General features: G+C 37.3%; 6 protein-coding genes across 8 annotated transcripts; 3 read left to right on the top strand and 3 right to left on the bottom strand.

The window, feature by feature from the left end:
* Positions 1 to 463: 463 nt before the first annotated feature.
* Ssu72 (Ssu72 CTD phosphatase) lies at positions 464 to 2,540 on the top strand. Its single transcript, XM_076905501.1, has 4 exons — positions 464 to 671; positions 881 to 1,024; positions 1,224 to 1,482; positions 1,577 to 2,540. The coding sequence occupies exons 1-4, from the start codon at positions 589 to 591 to the stop codon at positions 1,676 to 1,678; spliced, it is 588 nt and encodes a 195-aa protein (XP_076761616.1). The 5' UTR covers positions 464 to 588; the 3' UTR covers positions 1,679 to 2,540.
* Ns3 (nucleostemin 3) lies at positions 2,025 to 4,766 on the bottom strand. The gene is made up of 4 exons (XM_076905495.1): positions 4,558 to 4,766; positions 2,950 to 4,333; positions 2,542 to 2,863; positions 2,025 to 2,399 (listed from the first exon to the last, which is right to left on the bottom strand). The coding sequence occupies exons 1-4, from the start codon at positions 4,657 to 4,659 to the stop codon at positions 2,264 to 2,266; spliced, it is 1,944 nt and encodes a 647-aa protein (XP_076761610.1). The 5' UTR covers positions 4,660 to 4,766; the 3' UTR covers positions 2,025 to 2,263.
* Positions 4,767 to 4,998: 232 nt separating this feature from the next.
* On the bottom strand, positions 4,999 to 13,490 carry Wdr33 (WD repeat domain 33). Its single transcript, XM_076905489.1, has 9 exons — positions 13,221 to 13,490; positions 12,133 to 12,599; positions 11,567 to 11,836; positions 10,950 to 11,101; positions 8,578 to 8,675; positions 8,047 to 8,407; positions 7,768 to 7,979; positions 7,350 to 7,685; positions 4,999 to 7,229 (listed from the first exon to the last, which is right to left on the bottom strand). The coding sequence occupies exons 2-9, from the start codon at positions 12,454 to 12,456 to the stop codon at positions 5,824 to 5,826; spliced, it is 3,159 nt and encodes a 1,052-aa protein (XP_076761604.1). The 5' UTR covers positions 12,457 to 12,599; positions 13,221 to 13,490; the 3' UTR covers positions 4,999 to 5,823.
* Positions 13,491 to 14,023: 533 nt separating this feature from the next.
* On the top strand, positions 14,024 to 15,710 carry LOC143429860 (uncharacterized). 2 transcript variants are annotated; one of them, XM_076905680.1, is made up of 5 exons: positions 14,024 to 14,216; positions 14,409 to 14,599; positions 14,710 to 14,898; positions 14,964 to 15,455; positions 15,525 to 15,710. In XM_076905680.1, exons 1-5 carry the CDS (start codon positions 14,109 to 14,111, stop codon positions 15,628 to 15,630), a joined length of 1,086 nt encoding a protein of 361 aa, XP_076761795.1. In that variant the 5' UTR covers positions 14,024 to 14,108; the 3' UTR covers positions 15,631 to 15,710. The 2 variants fall into 2 exon arrangements, with proteins under 2 accessions (XP_076761795.1, XP_076761797.1); XM_076905682.1 differs by having other exon boundaries at positions 14,076 to 14,232.
* Positions 15,654 to 17,560, bottom strand: LOC143429861 (uncharacterized). The gene is made up of 5 exons (XM_076905683.1): positions 17,345 to 17,560; positions 17,074 to 17,241; positions 16,584 to 17,001; positions 16,095 to 16,513; positions 15,654 to 16,021 (listed from the first exon to the last, which is right to left on the bottom strand). The coding sequence occupies exons 1-5, from the start codon at positions 17,558 to 17,560 to the stop codon at positions 15,824 to 15,826; spliced, it is 1,419 nt and encodes a 472-aa protein (XP_076761798.1). The 3' UTR covers positions 15,654 to 15,823.
* A 316-nt stretch (positions 17,561 to 17,876) lies between these two features.
* LOC143429741 (uncharacterized) lies at positions 17,877 to 21,346 on the top strand. Of its 2 annotated transcripts, none has more exons than XM_076905488.1 (7): positions 17,877 to 18,111; positions 18,263 to 18,895; positions 18,990 to 19,135; positions 19,210 to 19,356; positions 19,421 to 19,552; positions 19,631 to 20,953; positions 21,024 to 21,346. In XM_076905488.1, exons 2-7 carry the CDS (start codon positions 18,370 to 18,372, stop codon positions 21,216 to 21,218), a joined length of 2,469 nt encoding a protein of 822 aa, XP_076761603.1. In that variant the 5' UTR covers positions 17,877 to 18,111; positions 18,263 to 18,369; the 3' UTR covers positions 21,219 to 21,346. The 2 variants fall into 2 exon arrangements, with proteins under 2 accessions (XP_076761603.1, XP_076761601.1); XM_076905486.1 differs by having other exon boundaries at positions 19,210 to 19,359.
* Positions 21,347 to 21,559: the final 213 nt, after the last annotated feature.

The following is a 21,559-nucleotide window of genomic DNA, read 5'->3' as shown; positions in this document are numbered from 1 at the left end:
TCCACAGAGTATCGTGGAGATGTTAACGTTTTGTTTATCGTTTAACTATACCTCTTAAATCTGTGCGAAGAGTTCCTCGGGGCGCATCAAACTGGCGGGCTGTTCGCAGCTTGTACGTGACGTCACGGAACGATGGTCGATAAAAATTTGCTTACCGCGACCAGACGCACTGACTGTCGATTATCGTTACTTATCGTTACTGACTGTCGATCGCTATGGCGCTCGAGCTTCTCGTGCTCGCGCAGATGTCACTGCCCGACGACGAGCCAGAGAGTACGCGAGAGAGTTGAAAGACATTTCCACTGCGAATTTTATTATGAGACAGCGATAAAAGTGGAGGACGCGAGATTAAGTAATCATCTTAGTCGCACGAATTTCTACTGCTCTCCTGCAGCGACCAGCGATCCGTGTCTCTTTTTTTTTACTCCCGCGGGATCATTTTGAGTTGGAAGTATATTTGATCTAGCGTTTGTAACAAATGTACCGGATGTGACAAACGGCGTAACGATCTTCGAGGTTAAGTGACATTACGCTCCTTTTTGTACCGTAACACCTTTTTTTTTCCCCAACCGCGAGATATTCGGGAAAATGCCAGCCCCAAACTCTATCAGCGTAGCTGTAATATGTTCTAGCAATATGAACAGAAGCATGGAAGCTCATGCTTTCTTGAGGTAATTTACTGACGATTATATCATAAACATAGGATTACGTCGAGGCCATCAATATTGCTTTCAGCGGCAGGAATTCATTAAAATAGACAACGTCGTCGTCAATCGAGTCTAATGTTGACGTGGTCTCCCCAATGAGTCTTGTGTTTGTAACTTCACTGTAACCTACCCTCGTGGACAAAACAAAATCGTTTTTTGTTTTCTCTTTACAGTAAAAAAGGATTCAATGTGAAATCGTTTGGAACTGGTGACAAAGTCAAGCTTCCTGGAAATGCGCCTGATCGTCCAAATATATACGACTTTGGGACTTCGTACGATGAAATCTACAATGATCTTTTATCGAAAGACAAGCAATAGTATCCTGTTTGTTCGTTAAATAAATAGATATACATGTTTCTTCTCTGTTTACAGGATGAGAACGTTGAAGTCTGCTAACTTTGGGAGGAAGTCAATATTTTCTTAGTCCTTACTCTTTTGCTCTATTATCTATATTTAATTAGTACAATAAATATATATAAAATAATTGAAACTAGAATTCCTTAATCATGACACTAGCTACACGCAAAATGGTTTATTGCATATGTTAGATAGGAACCGTAGAATAAAACCTAAGCCGGAGAAATTTCAGTTGTCCAAGGACAAGTTCGATATTTTAATTACTTGCGAAGAGCGCGTGTACGATCAAGTGATTGAATGCATGGAGTCTAGGACCCAAGAGTATAACCAACCTGTGCATTTAATTAACATTGATATTCAGGATAATCACGAAGAAGCTACAGTTGGATCGTTTCTCATTTGTGAATTGGTCACTGTGGTAATTTCATCATTCCTTCAAATATATAACAATTGTTGAAATATAAATACCTCTGTAATCGTTTTGCCAATTAAAAGAGATATATTTCTTCCAGCTGGCCAATAGCGAGGATTTAGATAACGATATAGATGAACTGCTGCACGAGTTCGAGTCGAAGTTCGCAAGAACGATCCTGCATACAGTACTTTTTTATTGAAGAAGGTGTTATATGTATCACAGAACCTAGTGTTCGTCAACGACTTAACTTATAAAAGCAGACTAAATTATGTACCACAAAAATGTACTACCACATACTCTGAACCAGATTATGTGGAACGAGTTCCATTAACTCGATGAGTAGGAATTCGGTCCGTGCTTCCTATTTAATGAACTACTACTGCTTTTACCGGAAATCGTTTCTAAGATCTGCCGTTTACGTTCATATTAGAATATCCGTAATATATGGCAAACTATACAGAAGCAAGATCGCTAAGCCCGTTTAGTGATTCTGAAAACGCCAAGTTTCAAAGGAATTAGGGGAGATTATACAAAAGAGAGGAATATAAAGTGCGAAATATCTTTAATTTTATAATATATACGCATATAAGCACAACAGTGAACTATTCTTATATGTGTATGTATTTTACTGTTAGAATGTATTTGTGGTACTGTAGAGTTGATATGAGTCTCTGGTGTACTTGCAAACTCAGAGAGTTGTATATTTCAGAATAACGATCCGCTGTTATATAGCGAAAAGGCCTTCAATTCACATGATACAATACAAATATATCCGTAAAAAGAATCAATGTTTATCGAGATGGGCGTATAATCTTCTTGTTTTCTCGCGTTTCTTTTTATTCACATGTTTATTAATCTTTTTCCACGGTTTCTCCTCAACTGACAAACTTTGTGTGGAACCAATCACCGATCCTGTATCGCTGAGAAAAACAGAAAGATTACAATAATTACCGAAATTCGTGTACACGCTCTATTTACTTATTATTATATACGAATAATTATTGTCAATGATTATACAAGAGTGACTTTATCGAATAATAAATATACAATAATGTTACATACTTAGAACCGGGTCGGTATAAACCGTGCGTTTTACCAAGAACTCCCTTCACGTGTACGCCTGAAGAATTATTTTGAAAAAATACTTTATCCATGTCCTCGGATGAAATTTTGCTGCCCTTGCTTGCGCGCACCGTGTTAGGTGGCAAGTGTTTATTTGCAGAAATTATTCTTCTTCGCGGCGGGAATGTGTGGAATTTTTCTTGCTCTATTGTTGGCGGTGCAACGCAGTATAATAGCCTACCGTTTACATAATCTTTCAAAACATATCGAGCGGATCGTGGATTGTCCGGTTGTCCATTTTGCGTCATAAAACCCCTGTTATCTAACAGAAAAATGCGCGTTAAAAATACATTTATTTTTTAGAACAGTACTCTCTCTCTCGCTTATGAAAGTTACACGGATACGTACATCCGTAAGCATTTAAAATTTCTTCCGCGGTTGGAGGACGATCCGGGTCTTCTCCTTCTGGTGGCAAAGGTATCATGATACCATAAAGGTCCTCTATTACGTGTCTCGGTATGAAAGTACCCAATAATGTAATAGCAGGTACGTGATCTTTCATTCGGTCGATTGGTAATATACCGTTTACAATCATTTCCGCTTTTGTGGAAACGAAACTGGGCATTACCAATCCTGGGCAATCGCAAAGAAGTAGATCCTTGTCCAAGTACAGCGTTTGAAAATGCTTCGTTTTACCCGGCGTTGCGGACACCGATACTTTCTTGTCCATTAACAGGGCATTTATTGTAGAACTTTTGCCTACATTTGGGTAGCCTACTAAACCAATTGTCGTGATTCCCTTCGTGTATGTTTCACCTTTGTAAATTGTTTTGAAAAACGATACTAATTGATCTCTGCTTAATAGTTCTGATGAATTTTCTATTTTGATGTTATCTTCTGCAATTGGTTCATTTATTTCCTCTAGTGGAGGTTTTAATTCATGTAAATTATATTCATTTTCCTTACAAACATCTTCCCTATTCTCCACACTGCTACTGTAACTACCATCATCTGCACTTTCGTATTCGCTTTCTGAGGCAAATTCTGAATTGTATGATGATTCATTATTACTATCATTATCATCGTCTTCTACTTCACTGTTTTCTTCATCCTCTGAGTTCTCTTCTTCAATTATATCACCCATTTTTTCCTTTTCAGCTGCCAATGTTGCAGAAAAGAATGCTACCTTTAAATTAACGTCTGTAAAATATTTTGCCCATGCTTGTCTTTGCTCTTCTGTAAGGAAATCTGCTTTATTAATAAGTATCATGTTCATTTTCTTTGGATCCACCTCCTTAACGTACTTCTCCAAATCCTCGCATCGAAACAGCAATGGATTCCTTGCATCAACAATTTGTACAACAACATCGCTACGCTCCACTACCCTCCATAATTGCCGCCAGAATTCTAAATTTTTCTCATAAGGAGTCAACATCAGTTCTTCTACCTCTTGCAACATAGAGAGAGAGCGCCTCCATTCTAGGAATTCTTCTCTTTCTTTGGCCTGTAATTCTTGAGCTGTAGTAGAGCTATCCCATTTTGGTCTCCTTGGTATTTTTAATAACGCTTTGTTCTTCTTCTGTGCATCCAACACCTTCTCCTTCTCATCTTTTGAGAGCAATCCAACGTTACTTTTAGGATTGATGAATTTAATGTTCAGTTTCTCAGCTTGAAATTCAGTGCCTGCTAGCTCTGCGGTAGAGAGAAACTCCTCGAAGGAATTCTCCTCTGTAACTGATTGAAGGTTGAGACGTCCCCAATCGTAGCCATCGTTCAAATTGGAGGTGTGAAGCTGATTGAAAACATCATGAACATTTTACTTATTTATTGGAACGATGTAACCTCAAAAATGATGATTTTCTAAAAACTAGTCTCGGTGTCACGAATTTCCAAGAACAGTAAGAAGCTCGAAAAACGATAAATTTAATTTATGTCATTGTTTTTCAATAGATAAACGTTTCAATCGATTCCACGTGTACTAAAACAAGCAGGTTATGAATAACGGCATTACCTTACCATAGACGAGTCGGCATTTCTTTTATTTCTTGACGGGCCAAAACGATCTCTGATCAAAGCTTTTCCTAAATTGCCGCTTCCTGCTTTTCCTTTCTTACCCATTATATATCAAATTTGATGATATATAATCTTCAAAACGGCATTAACAGAGGTTAACCGCGATACCAAAACATAGCCAGCATAAATGTCGGAAGTAACGTGGTTGATACCGAATGAAATGTCAAAAAATAGATGTAGCTACTAGTCGTTTTGTATACTGCGATAACGCCGCTTCTGCAAGCATGAGAAATCCTCTTTAGGAAACTCATAAAATGAATTGTCTTTTTATATTTCAATACACGATACTTAGGATAGAACTAATAAAGTTATACATGTATAATTACTTAGAACAAACTCGTAAACGTATCTATAAAGTGAGCCTAGGACAGAGCTTGAAATAAGTTAGCGTCTTACTCCATTTTTATTAATAATTGATAGGTAAACTGTTCTGGTTCACAGTTTCTTTCTCGACCAGCAACAATTACGAAACGTTCAACATGCTCCACATGCTTCTCTACCCTATTCCCGCGCGTTCATCAATTCTCGAAATCGGAACAAGAAAAATTCTTTCGCAAGGCAGCTTGTGAACAGTTGTTTTTCTATTTTTTCTTTTTTTTTTTTTAAATCTTTTTCATTCTTTTCTTAATCGGAATAATATCGTGTCATTGATTATATTTTATATATACATTACAATTTCTGCGGCTTCATACGATTCATCACACTCGTACCATGCTGCGCGTAAGCATTACATCGACGTGGAGAAGAGGTCGCGCTCGCTCCTCCAACGCACCGTTTCGCTTCTTGCTTGTTACTTAGAAATCTAGCCAAATCTAGATAATACAGATAATCAGTCGTTTTCCTCTGGGAAAAGGAAAACTGCTCTCCATCGCGAAATAAAGTTTGTTCGAAAAAGAAAAAAAAAAAAGAAAAAAAAACAGAGAAAATATACTTTCATTCACCAAGTACGCTGTACCAACGCCCCACCTCGAGTTTCCTTTTTAACCGGAGAGTATAAAATGGCTCGCAACGTGTCTCTGATATGGGTCGTTACCTTTATACCGCGTTGCTTTCACAGATAGTACCATTCGTTATCGACAACTGTACAACCTGACACGGAACAACCCTGTTATGGTTCGTGTAGGACCAACGGCAGTCTGTCAACGTACACATAACATATATATATATATATATATATATAAACACATTCGCTTCGAATAATTATGTCTTTCAATAATTATCCCTTCCTCGGATCCCTCGTGGTTGGTCGCCATCCCGTCCTCTACCACGATTATTGTACCCGCTCCTTCCCATGTTATTGTCGTTACCCCGATTCATGCCACGATTAGGACCTAATTTATTCCCGAAATTGCCGAAACTCGCGTTAAAATTGTTTGGTGGATTCTGGCCGGGATTCTGGCCCCGGAAGCCAGGACCAAAGCCTGGTCGATCGAAATTTGGGGGGCCAGAATTGGGCCCGCGGAAATTCGGCAGACCTTGAAAGCTATTGCCGAATGGCCCTTGATTCGGTCCAAATGGAGGTAACGGACTGGGCCTGAAATGTTGGTTGGGTCCGAAATTACCGTTGGGCGGTCTGAAGTTGGGACCAAAGTTCCCAGGTGGTGGTCCGTTAGGACCAAAGCCAGGATGCATGTTAGGATGATGCATCATGTGCATGGGACCATCCATTCCTTGCATACCAGGATGCATCGGTTTATTCTGCATGGGATGCTGGGACATGTTGGGATGTGGCACTAAACTTGGGATCGGTGGTGGCATATTGGGATTGATATTCTGCATATTGTGATGACTCGACATGTGAGACAGACTGTTGCCCAAATGCGGCATGTTGTTGCTCAAGCCCGATCCTAGACCCATTGGCATGCTATCGCGTTTGTCGAAACTGCCTGAGAAACCGCTGTCCCCTTTACGGGGGCCATCGTTCATCGACTTCTCGTCGTCCCACCGTGAACCACCGTCTCGATCCCTGTCGTCGTATATATCGTTGTCCAGAGACTTCTTCAAAGAGAATGCGTGCGTACTTCTAAAGTCCTTGTCCGCATAGTTACTCCTCGCATCGTAATCTGACCGCGAACTAGGCCTTCCAGGTCCGCTGGATATATTGAAACGTAAGTCCTCGTCACGATTCGCGTTCCTGGTGCTTTCACCGTGTGGAAGCTTCCTGAGATCCTCGTCCTGACCGCTGTGGAAAGAATTGCTGTCGTTGGTGTGCTGGTTCGACTTCGTTCCGGTGTACCTCAGGTCCGTGTCACTGGACTGCGAATCCTCAGTCATCGCTCCACCGAAAACTGGTTGGTGAATCTTCGATGTTCGATCACTGGCTCCACCATCGCTCCAACCAATCAGTTGATCGAATTTCCGTTTCCCGCCTCGGTTTAAGGCCTTCAGCAGCTCCGGGTTCTGCGCAAATTTGGAACTAGGTAAAGGTGGGGGAAGTTCGATATCGGGAACTTTGGAATAATCTATTTCGCCGTCGTCTTGCAGATACTCCTCGGAGTCGTCCATATTGTCCGGTGGGCCCACAACATCGCGCAGCTCCTCTATTTCTCCGGAGAATACTAATTTGTTTATGGCATCGTTTCCTTTACTGATAGCCTCTGCCAGCTTCGAACCGGCTGTAAAATTTCAAGATCGTTACTTGAAAACGGATTAACGTTTAGAACGTACACAGACTTAAACGATTGTATTTTAAAATTTGGTACTTTCATTTCATTGTGAAACCAAGCACTACTTACGTTCAACAGGAATCATTTTCCCGTACAATATAATACCATTAGGCGTCACTTCGTTCAGTGGCACTGCTCCTGGCGTAGTTTCAATTAATTGATTTACAAATGCGTTTAAAGCTTCTACTTGCTCCATATCTTCTGCTTCCATTTCGTTCCATTGAGCTTGGAAGTTCCTTGGAATCGGTTTGCTGTACGGAACCTTCTTATTAGCGAACTTCTTCCCTTCGTCGACAGCGTGATCCAAGTCTAAACCGGGAATGCCACCGCTTTTGTCTTCCGGTTCACCATCGGCGTTGATTCGATCCTCTGGTCCCATACCAGGTATCACAGCTGCTTCGTCGGCTATAGATTAACCAATGCGATGAGAGATTCTCGTAAAAAACGATTAATACTCTTTCGACCTTTTGTGTAATATATTCTATACCAATTTCGTGGTCATCGATGCCAGCCGATCCAGCAGGCAAGGTGTTCAGATTATACTTGTCTCTCATCAGGTCGCCAGGCCTGTTTCGTGTCCAGAATTTCGATGTGTGATCATTGCTACCGGAGCAGAGAATGTGCCCCAGTGGATGCCAAGCCAAAGTCCATACTATACTGTCATGAGCCTGTTCTATCGCGCCCACTTCCTTGTCGGCTCTAAAAAGTAATTCTGATGTAAGAAACGCGCGAAAGGTAGGATTGTAAACTGGGGACCAGCACGTACCCCACGTGCCAGAACAGAATAGCTCCATCGCTACCGCCGCTGCAGAACAGCCCCTCGTGGCTCGGATGCCACGCGACGCTAGACGCTTCTTTCTTGTGACCGCGAAACGTTTGAACCTCCTGGCTTAGATTTCGCAAGTCGAATAGTTTCAGCAAGTGGTCCCGCGACGCAGTGACCAGCCAGTTCCCGTTCTCGTTCCATTTGACATCCATAACCGTGGACTTGTGCGCGTGCAGAGTCGCAAGAGACTGGCCAGTCTTTGGATCCCAAAGTTTCACCGGCTGTTGATTGTCTTTGCTCCCAGAGATGACTAGACTTTTTTGCGGATGCCAGTGCACGCATTTCACGTCAGCTCCATGACCTAAACAACGACCACATTCAGTATCCAATATCCATTCAGAACTTATAATGTGCGCTTTGATAATATAAATCATAAATTGAGTACAAGTACCATAAACGTTTCTTTTATACTAGATAGTACGTTGTTAAGAAACTATTACATGAAACAATGGTGTATGCAACGATATATACCCCTTAGAATGCGTTCTTCGTGACAGCGAAGAAAGTCCCAAATTCGGACGGTTCCATCATCACTGCACGTAGCCAGCTTGTGATCCGTTGGACTGAAACTACCCACCCAAAAGACAAATATTATATTCAAACAATACGCTGTTCACGTACTTATAAAGTGATTCTTTATTCGCGTAAGCTCACAACAAGTACTGTAATATGTGCTTCATATTCATTATTTCACGCGGGCAGATTGTTCAAGTATCAGATAATAGAATTAGCAATGTATATGCAATGTAACGCGACAAAAGATTGATCACAGTTTGAGCTTTATTGACTTTTATTGAAATTCTTCTACCTTTTTACAAGAGCGACGTACTCGAAGGGGAGAAGAATGGAGAACCGTGTAAAGTTTTATTAAATATCCAATAAAGCGTTTGGGGCCATACATCGTACACCTTACGGACATTGTCGTGATATGACATCAAATTGAAATCAAAGCGTATAATAGCTTACATTTATTACTGATTCGTCATTTTGTTTATTCAATTCATTCTACACATGCAATATTTATATATATATATATACGAAATAAGTAAGCAAAGAATTATATACAAAATTTGATCATCATTCTTTTCTACTGGTAGCATCTGCTAAATAAACGTGCATCCTTGATGAATCCTAAATATCGCGTAGAAGTTAATAAAGTTAATTCAAATCAGCTTTCGGTTTTGTAACTTTTAAGAGTTCATTTAAACCGTGAGAAATCAATTGTGCATAACAAATTGTTACTGTACAATAACACTAATGATCTTCGTGTGGAAAGTTTAGTGAGTTGAGTGTAAGCGACGCGTACGTGTGAAAAATGTACATAGAGAAACAATTAAAAGTATGCAAATGAAATCCAGTTTAAACTTTGAAACTCATTTAATGTTAATGTTCTAAGAACGCGGGTAATCGGGCCTCTACTGTGAATTCACGAGGAATAGACAGACATCAGTAATAAAAGGAAGATCTATGTGTAATTATTGTAAATAAACAAAAAACCATCTTCGACAGTCATATCTGGCACTCAAAACAAAATTCGTTACTGACCAAGCAACAAATTGTTTATCTTCTTTTTCTTTCTATTATCATGAAAGTAGAAATCTCTCTCTCTCTCTCTCTCTCTTTCTCTCTCTTTGATGCCACATGACCACCGAGTGATATACCAAGAGTGATATTTTTTTTTTCAAAAGTTCAACATTTATTGCACAAAAAAAATGTCCGAAGTGTACATGAAATTTATTTCTTTATTATATCTCTCTGTTACTCTCTCTCTCTCTCTTTCATCTGCGAAAGGGTACAAGTGACACAGACCGGAAGAAGAAAGTACTTTATTTTATGAAACCATACTATAATGCTGCGAATATCTTTATTGAACTTTATTGAAAGCTTGGATGATGTAAAGAAGGACACAGGATATATTTATTTTTATTATAATTCCATGGGAATCTCGACTAGGTATTGCTGTATATATATATATATATGTATATGTATATATAAATATTTCTTGTTTGTTTATTCGTTATTCTAAAAATATACATTTTTGCCCAACAAACTGACCATATAAACTCCATAAACTATGAGCCATAAGGACCTAATTTAACTTTCTTTTTATTCCATTTTCTGTACAAAAAATAATAAGCTTTTACTATCGAAATCTTTAGCGGACCGTGTAGATTCATTTAGGTCCCTAAGACTCTACGAGAATACAGACGGTAAGTTTCGTATTAATACAATATATTTGGCAGAGAAATTTACATTGTCCTTGCTCGTGAACTTTAAATATCATTACGATCCTTGAAGGGGTGCAGAGAATTATCGAAAATTTAGCAGTCAATTTAATTTTATGGAAAAGAGGGCCAGCAGTATAATATCACTCAACGCTTATAGCATTGTATTATATCACATTTCCCTTTTAATGGAGAGTTTCGTATTTAACATCACAATCATTTGTTAAAACTAGATTTAATGAAAAAAAACTTCGTCAACAAATAAGAGAAAAAGAAGATTTATATATGACAACACGGATATACCACACGAATTGATATAACTCGCGATATATCACGAAATGGACTTATCACAGAAACATTTAAAGCCTAACAATTTCCCCGTATACGTCTGATACCAAGAAATCTTCCGAATAAAATATCTGGGAATGAAAAAAAAATAACTCTGGAAATCACCTGTGTACCCATACAAAAATTACTATTGCCAAAACGGAAGTATTGTAAGACCAGAAAAGGAAGAGAATGAGAGTCATGTCCGATATCTTAACTACAGCAAGGATGGACGGATCATCGATAACAGTGGCGCAAGAGACGTAAGGACTAGTGTGGTGGATGGTATACCTGAGTCCTCTAATCGCTTCTTTGTGCGCCTGAAACATCTTGACGTTGTTCATGTTGCTCTGCCAATACTTCACGTAGCCAGCATGATCTCCCGTGACCATCCAGCTCTCGTTGTGTGACCATACCATTGTTCTCACGGGACTGTCGTGCGCCTGCACAGACAAAACCATACGTTCGATTAATGTACCTGAGACTATCGCATTAGATTTCCTCTCGAGGTTCAAAATTTTCTAAATACCAAAAGTGCGTTATTACTTCTTCTCTACATCTACAGTCCTTTATTTCAATTACAACTGAATCACAGTCAATACTAAATTACGAAACGATAGTTAATTTAATTATTATCAAATCGCAGTAAAACTCCGTTTATCCATATTGATTTTATCTCGATATCTAGTTTGTAACAAAACATATCGCCCAAATTCGGAGTTCCCTACTAACTCGACACCCATCAACACCCAATACCAAAACCACAACGTGACATAATAAATAATAATAGTAGGAAGGAGAATTAGTAGACTTCTATTAGCTGAATGATCCAGTTATCTGAACCGTCTTGTTCCTCGACTGGCTCAGACAAATGGAATTCTATTGTACTATCAAAGCACATAAAATACCTGCAGAATAGTTTCGAAATTAAAGGTAAGACCGTTCCACAAGGTAAACTCCCCGCTAGACGCGCCAGTAACGAGGCGTCTACCCTCTGGTGTCCATGCCATACAGAAAATAGGGCAACGCATTTTATTCGTCGCTGTCTTCACGAATCTTGTGGTGACTGCGTTTATCGGATTGTCAACGTAACTGGGTGGCGGAAGTAAGTCCGGATAATACATTACGTCCGGCTGAAGGGCACGCCTGTCCCGGTAGTCCCTTTGCCATACTCGGTTCTAAGCACAGAACGTATAACGTTAACATTCAAAGCTTTGAAATTCACAGTTACAAGCATTGAAACTTTCTAGCGTAAGTTGTACGTCCAATTGGAGCAATTATACCAACATTTTGCAAGCATTGTAATTAGCTCCATCTGGGGTTGAATGTTACATTCAAAATATTAAAATTCGAATTTTCAACTTTTGCTCCTTCTTCAAATTATTGATTCAGTTGGTCTGTTCAACTATTAACTGATTAAATGGAAAAAGTGATTGAAACACATATAACCAACCCATTCAATGTAATCTCCTACCTCTAAACTTTTTATAATCGCTGAATTATAGTCCACAGTTTTGCGCATAACAGATTTCCTGAGCCTTTTCCCGTCGAACTCATCTTGCAGCGTATCTTGACCGGCGGCAACAATTTTGGGTGCATGGTAAGGCCTGAACGGTTTAAAGAAACCCCTTGCCCCTTCTCTATGGTTGGTGTATCGATGTTGGTAACTTCCGGACGTGTTTATGGTGGTCAAATTAGGAGGTGGAGCTGATAAATTTGGAGTGGCGGGAGGCGGCACTGACATATTAGGCAAACTTATGGCTGGCGGAGGATTCGCAAATTGAGTATTTGCTGACATAACGAATGTATAATTTATAGGATAATGCGACAAATTTAAATATAGAAAAGAAAATATAATTTAAATGGGTAATAAGGGACGAACATATTTGTTGCTTAGTATCGACCAATGTTGCTATGCTGAATCCATCGTAGTTATTAATTCTGCAAATAAACATAAAATATGTTTCTCATTATTATCTTATTTATGTGATCCCGACACAATACGATTTTTATTAACTTTACATTCTGGATAGATTTTGCGAATTGTATTTATTAAATTCACATATGGCATGCAAATACAATGTTGGGTTGTTTAATAAGTAAAAGGCCATCTAAAATTCCAACTTCAGCGAATAATTTATTGAACTAATTAGGAAGGAAGATCGCGCGGGTTTCAATGGGTCGATAATAATTCTACGATCGCTTTAATACAACAATTCCCATTAGAATATAGATCCGCAACGTTCAAATACAAATGGACGTGAAACGAACTTTCACAATGCGTGAAACTCTAATGATCGTCTCTCGACAGGAATATTCTCCGCGTTGCTTATATTTATCGTCAGAAATTCCACGCCTCGGCTCGATCGATCTATCATCGTACAATCAAATATTTAACAGCCAAGAATTAGTACGAAACCTACTTCCAACAAAATCGAAACGTTAACGAAGGTTAGTGGGGATTATTTCCCGAAAGAGAATGAACTTCGAGGATTTTACTGCTAATCCGACATCGTCGAATGTGAAATACAACGGATTCACAAAAGCTGATGAACAACCTACTCGTTAATTGCGAACAAATTCTCTTTGATGCTGTTGCACTGTAAAACTCTTAACATGTACACAACCACTTATTTTCACCGACTGTATAAAAACGTTCTTCAAATTATCAACGAAACGTACGAATTGAAGCGAACATTACTCGACTAAAATATCGACGACTATCACGATCTACTTCTACCGTATAAATTTAAACACAACGGGCAAATAGTAAGAGAATTATTGGCACGGCGCTATAGACGCCATTACTCTTCTGGGCGATGACATCCGTTTTACCTCGTATTCACTTCCGACGGTGGTTTTAGTAAGTTATCGTAAGTTACCGTATTCGATGAAATATCGTTAATTAAACTGATTTAATCTGCATAAAAGATTCGAAGCGTACGTTAACATATCGAACGACTTATCTGGAATAAAAGTACAAAAAAAAATTTAAATATCAATAGGGATTTTTGGAGATATTTAATATGCAACATTCTTAGGACTTAATAATACACATATCTAATAAATGTTAATCACTTCTGATATACATCAATATCTTTTTCAATTTTCTTGTACTTATATATACCTTTAAAACGTTTCTATTGACAGCAATTTATTAAATAGATATTATCGTTAATAAATTCATGTAATTCTTTCAGAATTACAGTGCGTTATTCTCTAATTATTACAAAAAATTCCACCTGTTTTAGATTACCATAGCAAGAAACACGGATCCAGACACCTCAAGGTTGTATCTGTTTCCCTTCTCACTTTTATTTGGTGACTTTAGTCGCTAGTGTTTAGTGTCGCGTACGACAGTGTAGCGTTACCGTATTGATAAGCGCACGAATATTCGAAGATAAATAAAGATTTTACGTAGAGGAAGAGTTGATACAGAGAAGATTACGAATGATGGACAATAAATGCGGTATAACAAAGCTTCCACATCACGTGCAACAGAAATTATGTCACACACGGCCACTTTATAGGCAAGGAAAGAGATTGACGTCCGTGAAGGTAGCATTGTGGACTTGTATCCTATTCTGTATAAAATATAATTAACAATCGATGTACAATTTTTAATTTAATTAGAGATGATTAGTTATATGATAGATTTATTTGAATCTAAGTAACAAATTTCAATTTGAGTATTGCTTTCCCATTTTTTTTTTCGTAATATTTCCTTGACACACTAGCTCTGTGTAACAGGTATATACGATAAACGACGAGTCAAAACATTTGATGATATGCGGAGTGCCAAAACTCCAATTAGGTGAAGAAGTCAGAAAGCTAGTAGAACCATACGGAAACATTAAAAAGATTCATGTAGTGCCTGATTATCCCGCAGAAGAGTTTACTGAAGTATATTATGTACAATATGATCGTATACAGAGTGCAAGGTTCATATTCTTCCATGTCTCTATTTCATTTTAATTCTTGGTATAATAGACCAAGTTCTCTACACTCATTTAGTCATAGTATATTGTATATCATATTGTACATCGTACAGAATAGCAAAACGATTTGTTGATGGAAAAAATTTTTATGGCGGTTCACTGCATGTTTTCTATGCACCTGAACTTGAAACTGTATCAGAAACCAGAGCTAAGCTCCTTCAACGTCGCAGAGATGTAACTATACGTATAAAGAGAAATCAGCAAGATATGAAAAACTTGAATACAGATAAATTTATTCCAAAGTATGTGAAGAATCAAAGTAGCATACAGATCTTGATATAAAATTATAATAACCGGTAAATTTCAGAGAGCAATATCATAGGAAAAAGAAAATGCCCGCCCTTCCACTTACAGAAGACCGTCTTACTCAGCAATATCCTGGAGAAACATTATCTTCGATTTATGATGGCATACCGCAAAATTTAGACCGGAGACCAGTATCTGAACCTAGTCTACCTTCAACTTCTTACAGTTATCAAGAAAATGTTGCGTCCACTTTTTTACAAGCTCCTTATCAACCAACTGAACCTATTATTAGAATAAATGAATCAACAGAAGCTACCCAGAAATCAGAGAGAATAGGAGAGAAACGAAAAAATTATAAGGGGCAGCCTGTTAATGATAGTGTTAAAGTTAGAGTTGTTAGACCTCAACTTGTTGATACAAGTACTATAGTGAAGTGGGATACTTCACGTAAGAATGTATTTTCTAATCCAAAGAAAGTTCAGGGTAATATAACTATTAAATTAATACCAAAAAATGAGAGTGAGAAAAAGAAGATTATAATAAAAGATCCAAGGTAAGTAAGGAAAACAAAGTTTTGGGTATACACTTTTATAGCAAGTTATTATCGCATATTATTATTTAGCGTGTCACAGTTAGTTCAACCAAGTGAAAATCTTCAGTTGTCAATCAAGGAAGCCAAATCTCAGATAAGAACGGCCATGCAAATGAATAATAAGGAAAGCCCGTGACTTTATATTAAAACCTATGTGAGAAAAGGAACTGAACTTTATTTTATATTAAATAAATACAACATTTCGATTGATTTACATTTACGTTTACAGTTATTAAATACAATTACACGAGAGATTCTTTTTAAAAAACGTACATATGAAAAATACCTACATCGATATTTCAATTTTTCCTATTACGATATTAATTACCCTAAATAATAACTGTTGAATTTGGATCCCATTGTGTGCCACCTGACTTAGATTTCGCCACAAACTTTTTATGTGGAGGAGTGTTTTCTTGTAACATTTTCAGTGCATTAGTTTTACTTCTAAGCATCTGTTGTGGAGAGCTTATTAGCATCATTTCCATCTGTCCCGTATTCGAACGATTTCCAAGGGGAGTTCGAACCTAAAAACAAGAATATTCACGTTTTATATGCCATTTTTATTTTTTTAAAAGCAATTAATAATTCATTAAATACCTTCACAGGTTCATTTCCATTTTTATCATTAAAATTGAACACTCTCTTTTCATCTGTTACAGTTTTTTGCTTTGTTTGTGATCTCAAAATCTTTTTCTTTTTTTCAGCTACATCCAGTTTTGTCTTGTCACTTTCAGATTTGGCCAGTTTTTGAAGCAATGTATCTTTCACAAGACTGTCATCGTCGAATGTTATAATTACTTCTTCTTTTGCCATTTCTGATACTTTCTTTTGGACACTTTGTGTGTCATCTGATTCGCTAGTCTCTGATTGCTGAAGTTCATCTAGAACTAACGAATCTTTCCACACTGTAATTGTATCACCAATACATGTTTCATCTTCCTTGTTTTCCTTTAGACATTTAGCATAATAATCATTTTGCTTTGAAATGTTTTCAATTTCATCTTCTAATTCTTGCTCTAACATAAACATTTTTACAAACATCAGTACAAAATAATTCTGAACCATCGATAACAGTAATTTACTCACCAGTATCCGAGGCACATTCAGTTACAGTAGAGCGACTAGAACATGGCGATTCAGAGTCACTGGATTTGTCCAAGTCCAGATCAGCTAAATGTAAAGACTTTATTGCACACGTAGCTAAATCGGGTAGAGCTTGCACTTCGGTGATGTCAAATTGCGATGACATTTCGCAATATGAAAATTTTTGATTGTACATATCCGCATCGTAACTACCTTGCCTATGCAAACGTTCTTGGGACCTCGCTTTCAAACGCATCAAGGATTTTGGTGCCAAAATTGGTGTCCTATCAAAGTCTGCAGCTGGCGACCTAGGATCAATCCCTAGGATATCATAACGTTCTTTTTCTATCTCATTAACTAATTTATTACTGTTCCTATTGTTAACTATCGGCGTTAAAAGGATATCTTCAGTCTTATGCTGCTAAAACAGAAACAACAATAACAATCATTGAACAAAAAACTTCTACACATTACAAAGTAAATAATTTACCACACTAGGCAGTTCTAATTGTTCCACTTCTTCCGCTTCTGGCATATTCTTTACCGGAGACATACATAGCATTATTTTGTCTAAATCTGTTTCTAGATATGGTTTACTTTGCAAGTATCTCGGGATCGCTGATATCGCTCTTCTGTTGAGTTTTATCGGTGTATCGTCCAGCTGAAATATTAAAAATGTTACGAAATTCATTTCAGCGTCCCATAGCGATACAAATAATAAATATTTTTAGCAATTTGTAGTTAAAACAAAATGGTTAAATTACTTCTATCGGTGTCCTGGTTATTCCACTTGTTGCAGATCTCGGATCTATCGATAATGGTTTGTGAATCGGTGGTGTTTGCATGATGTCCCTTTCAACGGTCACTTCGTCTATCGCTGATGACTCTCTAATTTCCTCTCTCTCGATCTCATTGTTATGAGTCTCATCTTTACGAGCCTCATCGTTGTAAGAAAATAATTTGTTAACGTAATTACCCATTATCACGATCGTCTTTTTCGATTCGACGTATCACGGCATTTAAATCATTTGAGTGTACACAACGATGTGTCGCAACGGGCAGCGAGCACTTTTTAATTAATAAACTGGCGCTAATCACGCGTTCGTTAACGACTCTGCGAAATTATTTAGGCGAATATTAATTTGAACGAAAGCTTGCGAAAAATCGCGATAAAAGAACAACACGCGTATTATTTTCAACGTTGATATTAACTTTGCGCTCGTGCATGATATAATTCAGCTTTGAAAGTTAAACTGGCCAAACGAATAGTCTTACCAACATGCGACTGTAAACAAGGAGTGCCAATACGCGAGCTTGCCTTCAATTTTTGTGTTTGTTACGTACATTCGATATATATGTTAAAGCAAGCAAGCAAAGTGGCGCGTTATATTTTCCCTTAACAAATTTTAAAACACAGTAACATGAAGCTAATCGACGCGAAACTTCATTTTAAGTACAAAGTAAATAGCAATCAGCACGAACGTTATAATTGCGTTCTTGGTTAACAAGTAAACGTGTTTCTATCCGTATGGTAATTTAATAAGATTTGTGCCGTTCGTTTAATTAGAATTTTAAACATGTTACGCGAATGCCTCTATTAAGTCCGCGCGTTCAATGAGAGAATAAATCGCAGAGGAGTATGTAAACACGATAAGCTAACAGAGTATTAAATGCTTTTTTAGGTTACCGTTTCAGTGAAACAAATGCCTGACAACTAGAATTGTTGACGCTGTTTTGAGCGATTGTTGTATTTGAAATTGAATAAAAAATTTTCTTAAACGAAAGCCTTATGTCTGAGTATACAAGCATGCCATTTACTTTAAGCCCAGAGGAGAATTGCAGGAATGATACGGTTCAAATGCAATCCATCAATCTCGTTTGCCCTGTATGCGATGCTGGATACATAGACAAGAAAGAGTTTTACGATCACTTGCACATCCACGCTGGAGACGTTCTGTTGAAGCATATGCAATGTTTGAAGAACGATGAGAACAACGAATCAGAGTCAGAGCAGAATGAGCCTAGTCAGAGAAAGATCGACGATATCTTTTGCGAAACTGCACTAAGACCGTTCAAATGCCAGCAGTGCGATTTAACTTTTGACAGAGCTTCTCAGCACGATTATCATTATCGTAGTATACATTTAGGTGAAAAGTCGCAGCTTTGCGAGATCTGCGGCAAAGGTTTCTTTCGTAAAGCGGACCTGAGGACGCACTTGAACATTCATTTGGGGACAAATGTTTGTATCTGCGAAGTCTGCGGACGAAAGTTCAATCACATATCCAACTTGATCAGACATTGCAGAATGCATGCTGGTAATTTCGATTACCAATGATTAGAGAAGATTCTGTACATACATTCATCTTTAACAATAAAAAGAATTAAGTGTTTGATCTTCTTAATTTTTAGGGGTAAAATATCCATGCTCCATTTGCGGCAAACGTTATACACAAATTAGCTCTCTTGCGAGACACAAACGTATCCATGAGAGGCTACAAAGTAACTTCACCAATGGCAATTTAGAAAAAAAGGATCATATAATGAATAAGAATAAGGTAACAATTAAATGTGACATTATGTATATGTTTATCTCTTAAAGATAAATATATCTAATTATCAATGTATATAGTTTATTGAAGGTAGTGGATCTAGTCTACAAAAGGTTGTCAAGAGGCAACATTATTGTAAAATTTGCGGTGAGAGTTTCAATTTTATCTTTCTCTTAAGGGAGCATGAAAAGTCCCATTCACAGAGTTTGGAACGCAAAACCAATGAGGTGGTAAGAATTCTGAAGGCATTATTCAGGAACTACATATGTTTGACTTACTTTTCTCATTTAGGATTTTCAGAAAATTGAAGAACCAAAAGAGAACAAACAACAGCATGTTAATAACTTTAACTTTCTTGAAAATGAAATAAATGCAAAAAAAGCAATGCCCTTGGATGCAATCATTTATATCACATCAGAACAGGTAAATTGTTTAGTGTTAAAATCGTATAGATGTAAAACATTCTTACATATTATATGTTAATTGTTTATATGGAAAAAGTTGAAGAAAATCAATCTGGAAAATATGGAAGATAACGAAAGTCACATTTCACAAAAAACTTTGTGCGAGACGAAAGTTTCATCGAGTGAAGAATTAGATGTCTCTGAGAAGGTAGCATTTGATAATGAACAAACGCAACTTGTTCACGATAATCCGTTTCTGTCATGTAAATCTAATAATTCTATAGAAAGAGATAACGTAGCATATGGTTGTCAAGCAGACGAGAATCTCCATAAAAGTAAATTGTGCGAATCGGATTTACAGAAGTCCGAAATAATATCGAATTATAACAGCTTAATAAATACTTCTTTGAATGTTACCGATATGTTCCAAAAGATGGACCTTTCAGAGCCTCACGCGAATGAACATCTTAATTCCGATCTAGATTTACATAAAACTGACGAAACAAATTTAGTACAAAATGAGAAACTATGCGACGACTTGAACGATGTAAATAATATTGTAAATCATGACGAACCAATGTTGCGTTTAGTACAAACGGAAACAGGGGAACAATTTTATGAATTTCTAATCAACAATTTAGTCGAAAAATTGCCGAGTACGCAGTCCATTAAAACTCAAGAAAATAAGGATGAAAGTACAAGTATACACAAAGAAAATCTTCAGGAGCCAAGTATACGAGACGATATACATAGTGACTTGAATTATTCGCAGTACGAATTACCAGAGGAAGAAAAGAATTACGTTGCAAATCAGATTCTATTAGACACGCAAAATGAATTCGATAAGTATGTCGATACAAACTTCGAAGTATTCGAAAGATTGAATTACGATGATAGTTCTGAGCGATTCCTCGAATTTGTTGAAACAACAGAACTCGAAAATCAGAGTTCGAAGATTTCAGAATGTAGCGATGAGAGCGAGCAATTTTTGCAGTTCCAAAATTTCAGCCAAATCAATCCCATAGAGGAGAATGAAAAGAATGCTACCATTACCGACGTTAACAGCACTAATAGTAACGGGATTGTTGAGATAGATGAAAAACAAGAACAATCTGAAAATCTCGTTAAAAGTAACGAAAAATTAGAGAACGAGCAGGATTCGAAAAAGTTGAAAACGTTCTTGATAAAGTTCCAATGTACGGTATGCGAAAAATCATTTTCGACTAGTTACAATTATAAACAACACATAGGTACACATTTCGCAGACCAGCAAAAGTTCCATTGCAAGGAGTGCAAAATGTCTTTCGCTTGGAAATCGACATTGAACAAACATATCGCGAACAATCACAGACCAGAGGGTCCACAAAAGTTCTCGTGTGATATATGTAAAAAAATTTACAATACTTCCTCGCAAGTGAATGTGAGTATCTTTACAGATATTGAACGAAGAGTCAAGAGTAACAATAATCTGTTATTTTTCTTATATACAGGAGCATGTTAAACGCGATCATCTGAAACAACGAAACCACGTTTGCTCTCAATGTGGTAAATCATTTTTTAAAAAGTACGACTTGAAGATACATAACAGAATCCACACCGACGAACGGCCGTACGTTTGCCGAGCTTGCGGGAAAAGGTTCCATCATCGAAGTCATATCGTTCGTCACGAACGTATACATTTCTAGGACTAAATAAGTCGGCATTACTTGTTTAAACGGAAGGGTGTTCATAGGGAACAAGCTGTAAAAACGATTAAAGCAATTATAATTATTTTATCGTATTAAAATAAATGATAATATATGTTGTTCCGTTACACTGTTCATACGTTATAATAGATATTAAATATTGTAATTGCGATTGATACCGAGTACGAGGCATTTCAAGAATTATTCGCAAATGATTATTTTTTAATAAAAAAGCAAGAAATAGTCATTTTCTACTTAAATTTTCTTATATTTTCTTTTCTTATCAAGATAAAAATATGAAGGATTCGAAGAAATTAATCGTGATTTTTCATGCATTTCTT

This window comes from Xylocopa sonorina, chromosome 12 (assembly GCF_050948175.1).
Source record: "Xylocopa sonorina isolate GNS202 chromosome 12, iyXylSono1_principal, whole genome shotgun sequence".
Lineage (NCBI taxonomy): Eukaryota > Metazoa > Arthropoda > Insecta > Hymenoptera > Apidae > Xylocopa > Xylocopa sonorina.
The sequence above is the reverse complement of the archived record's forward strand: the minus strand, read 5'-3'. Positions and strand labels throughout refer to the sequence as shown.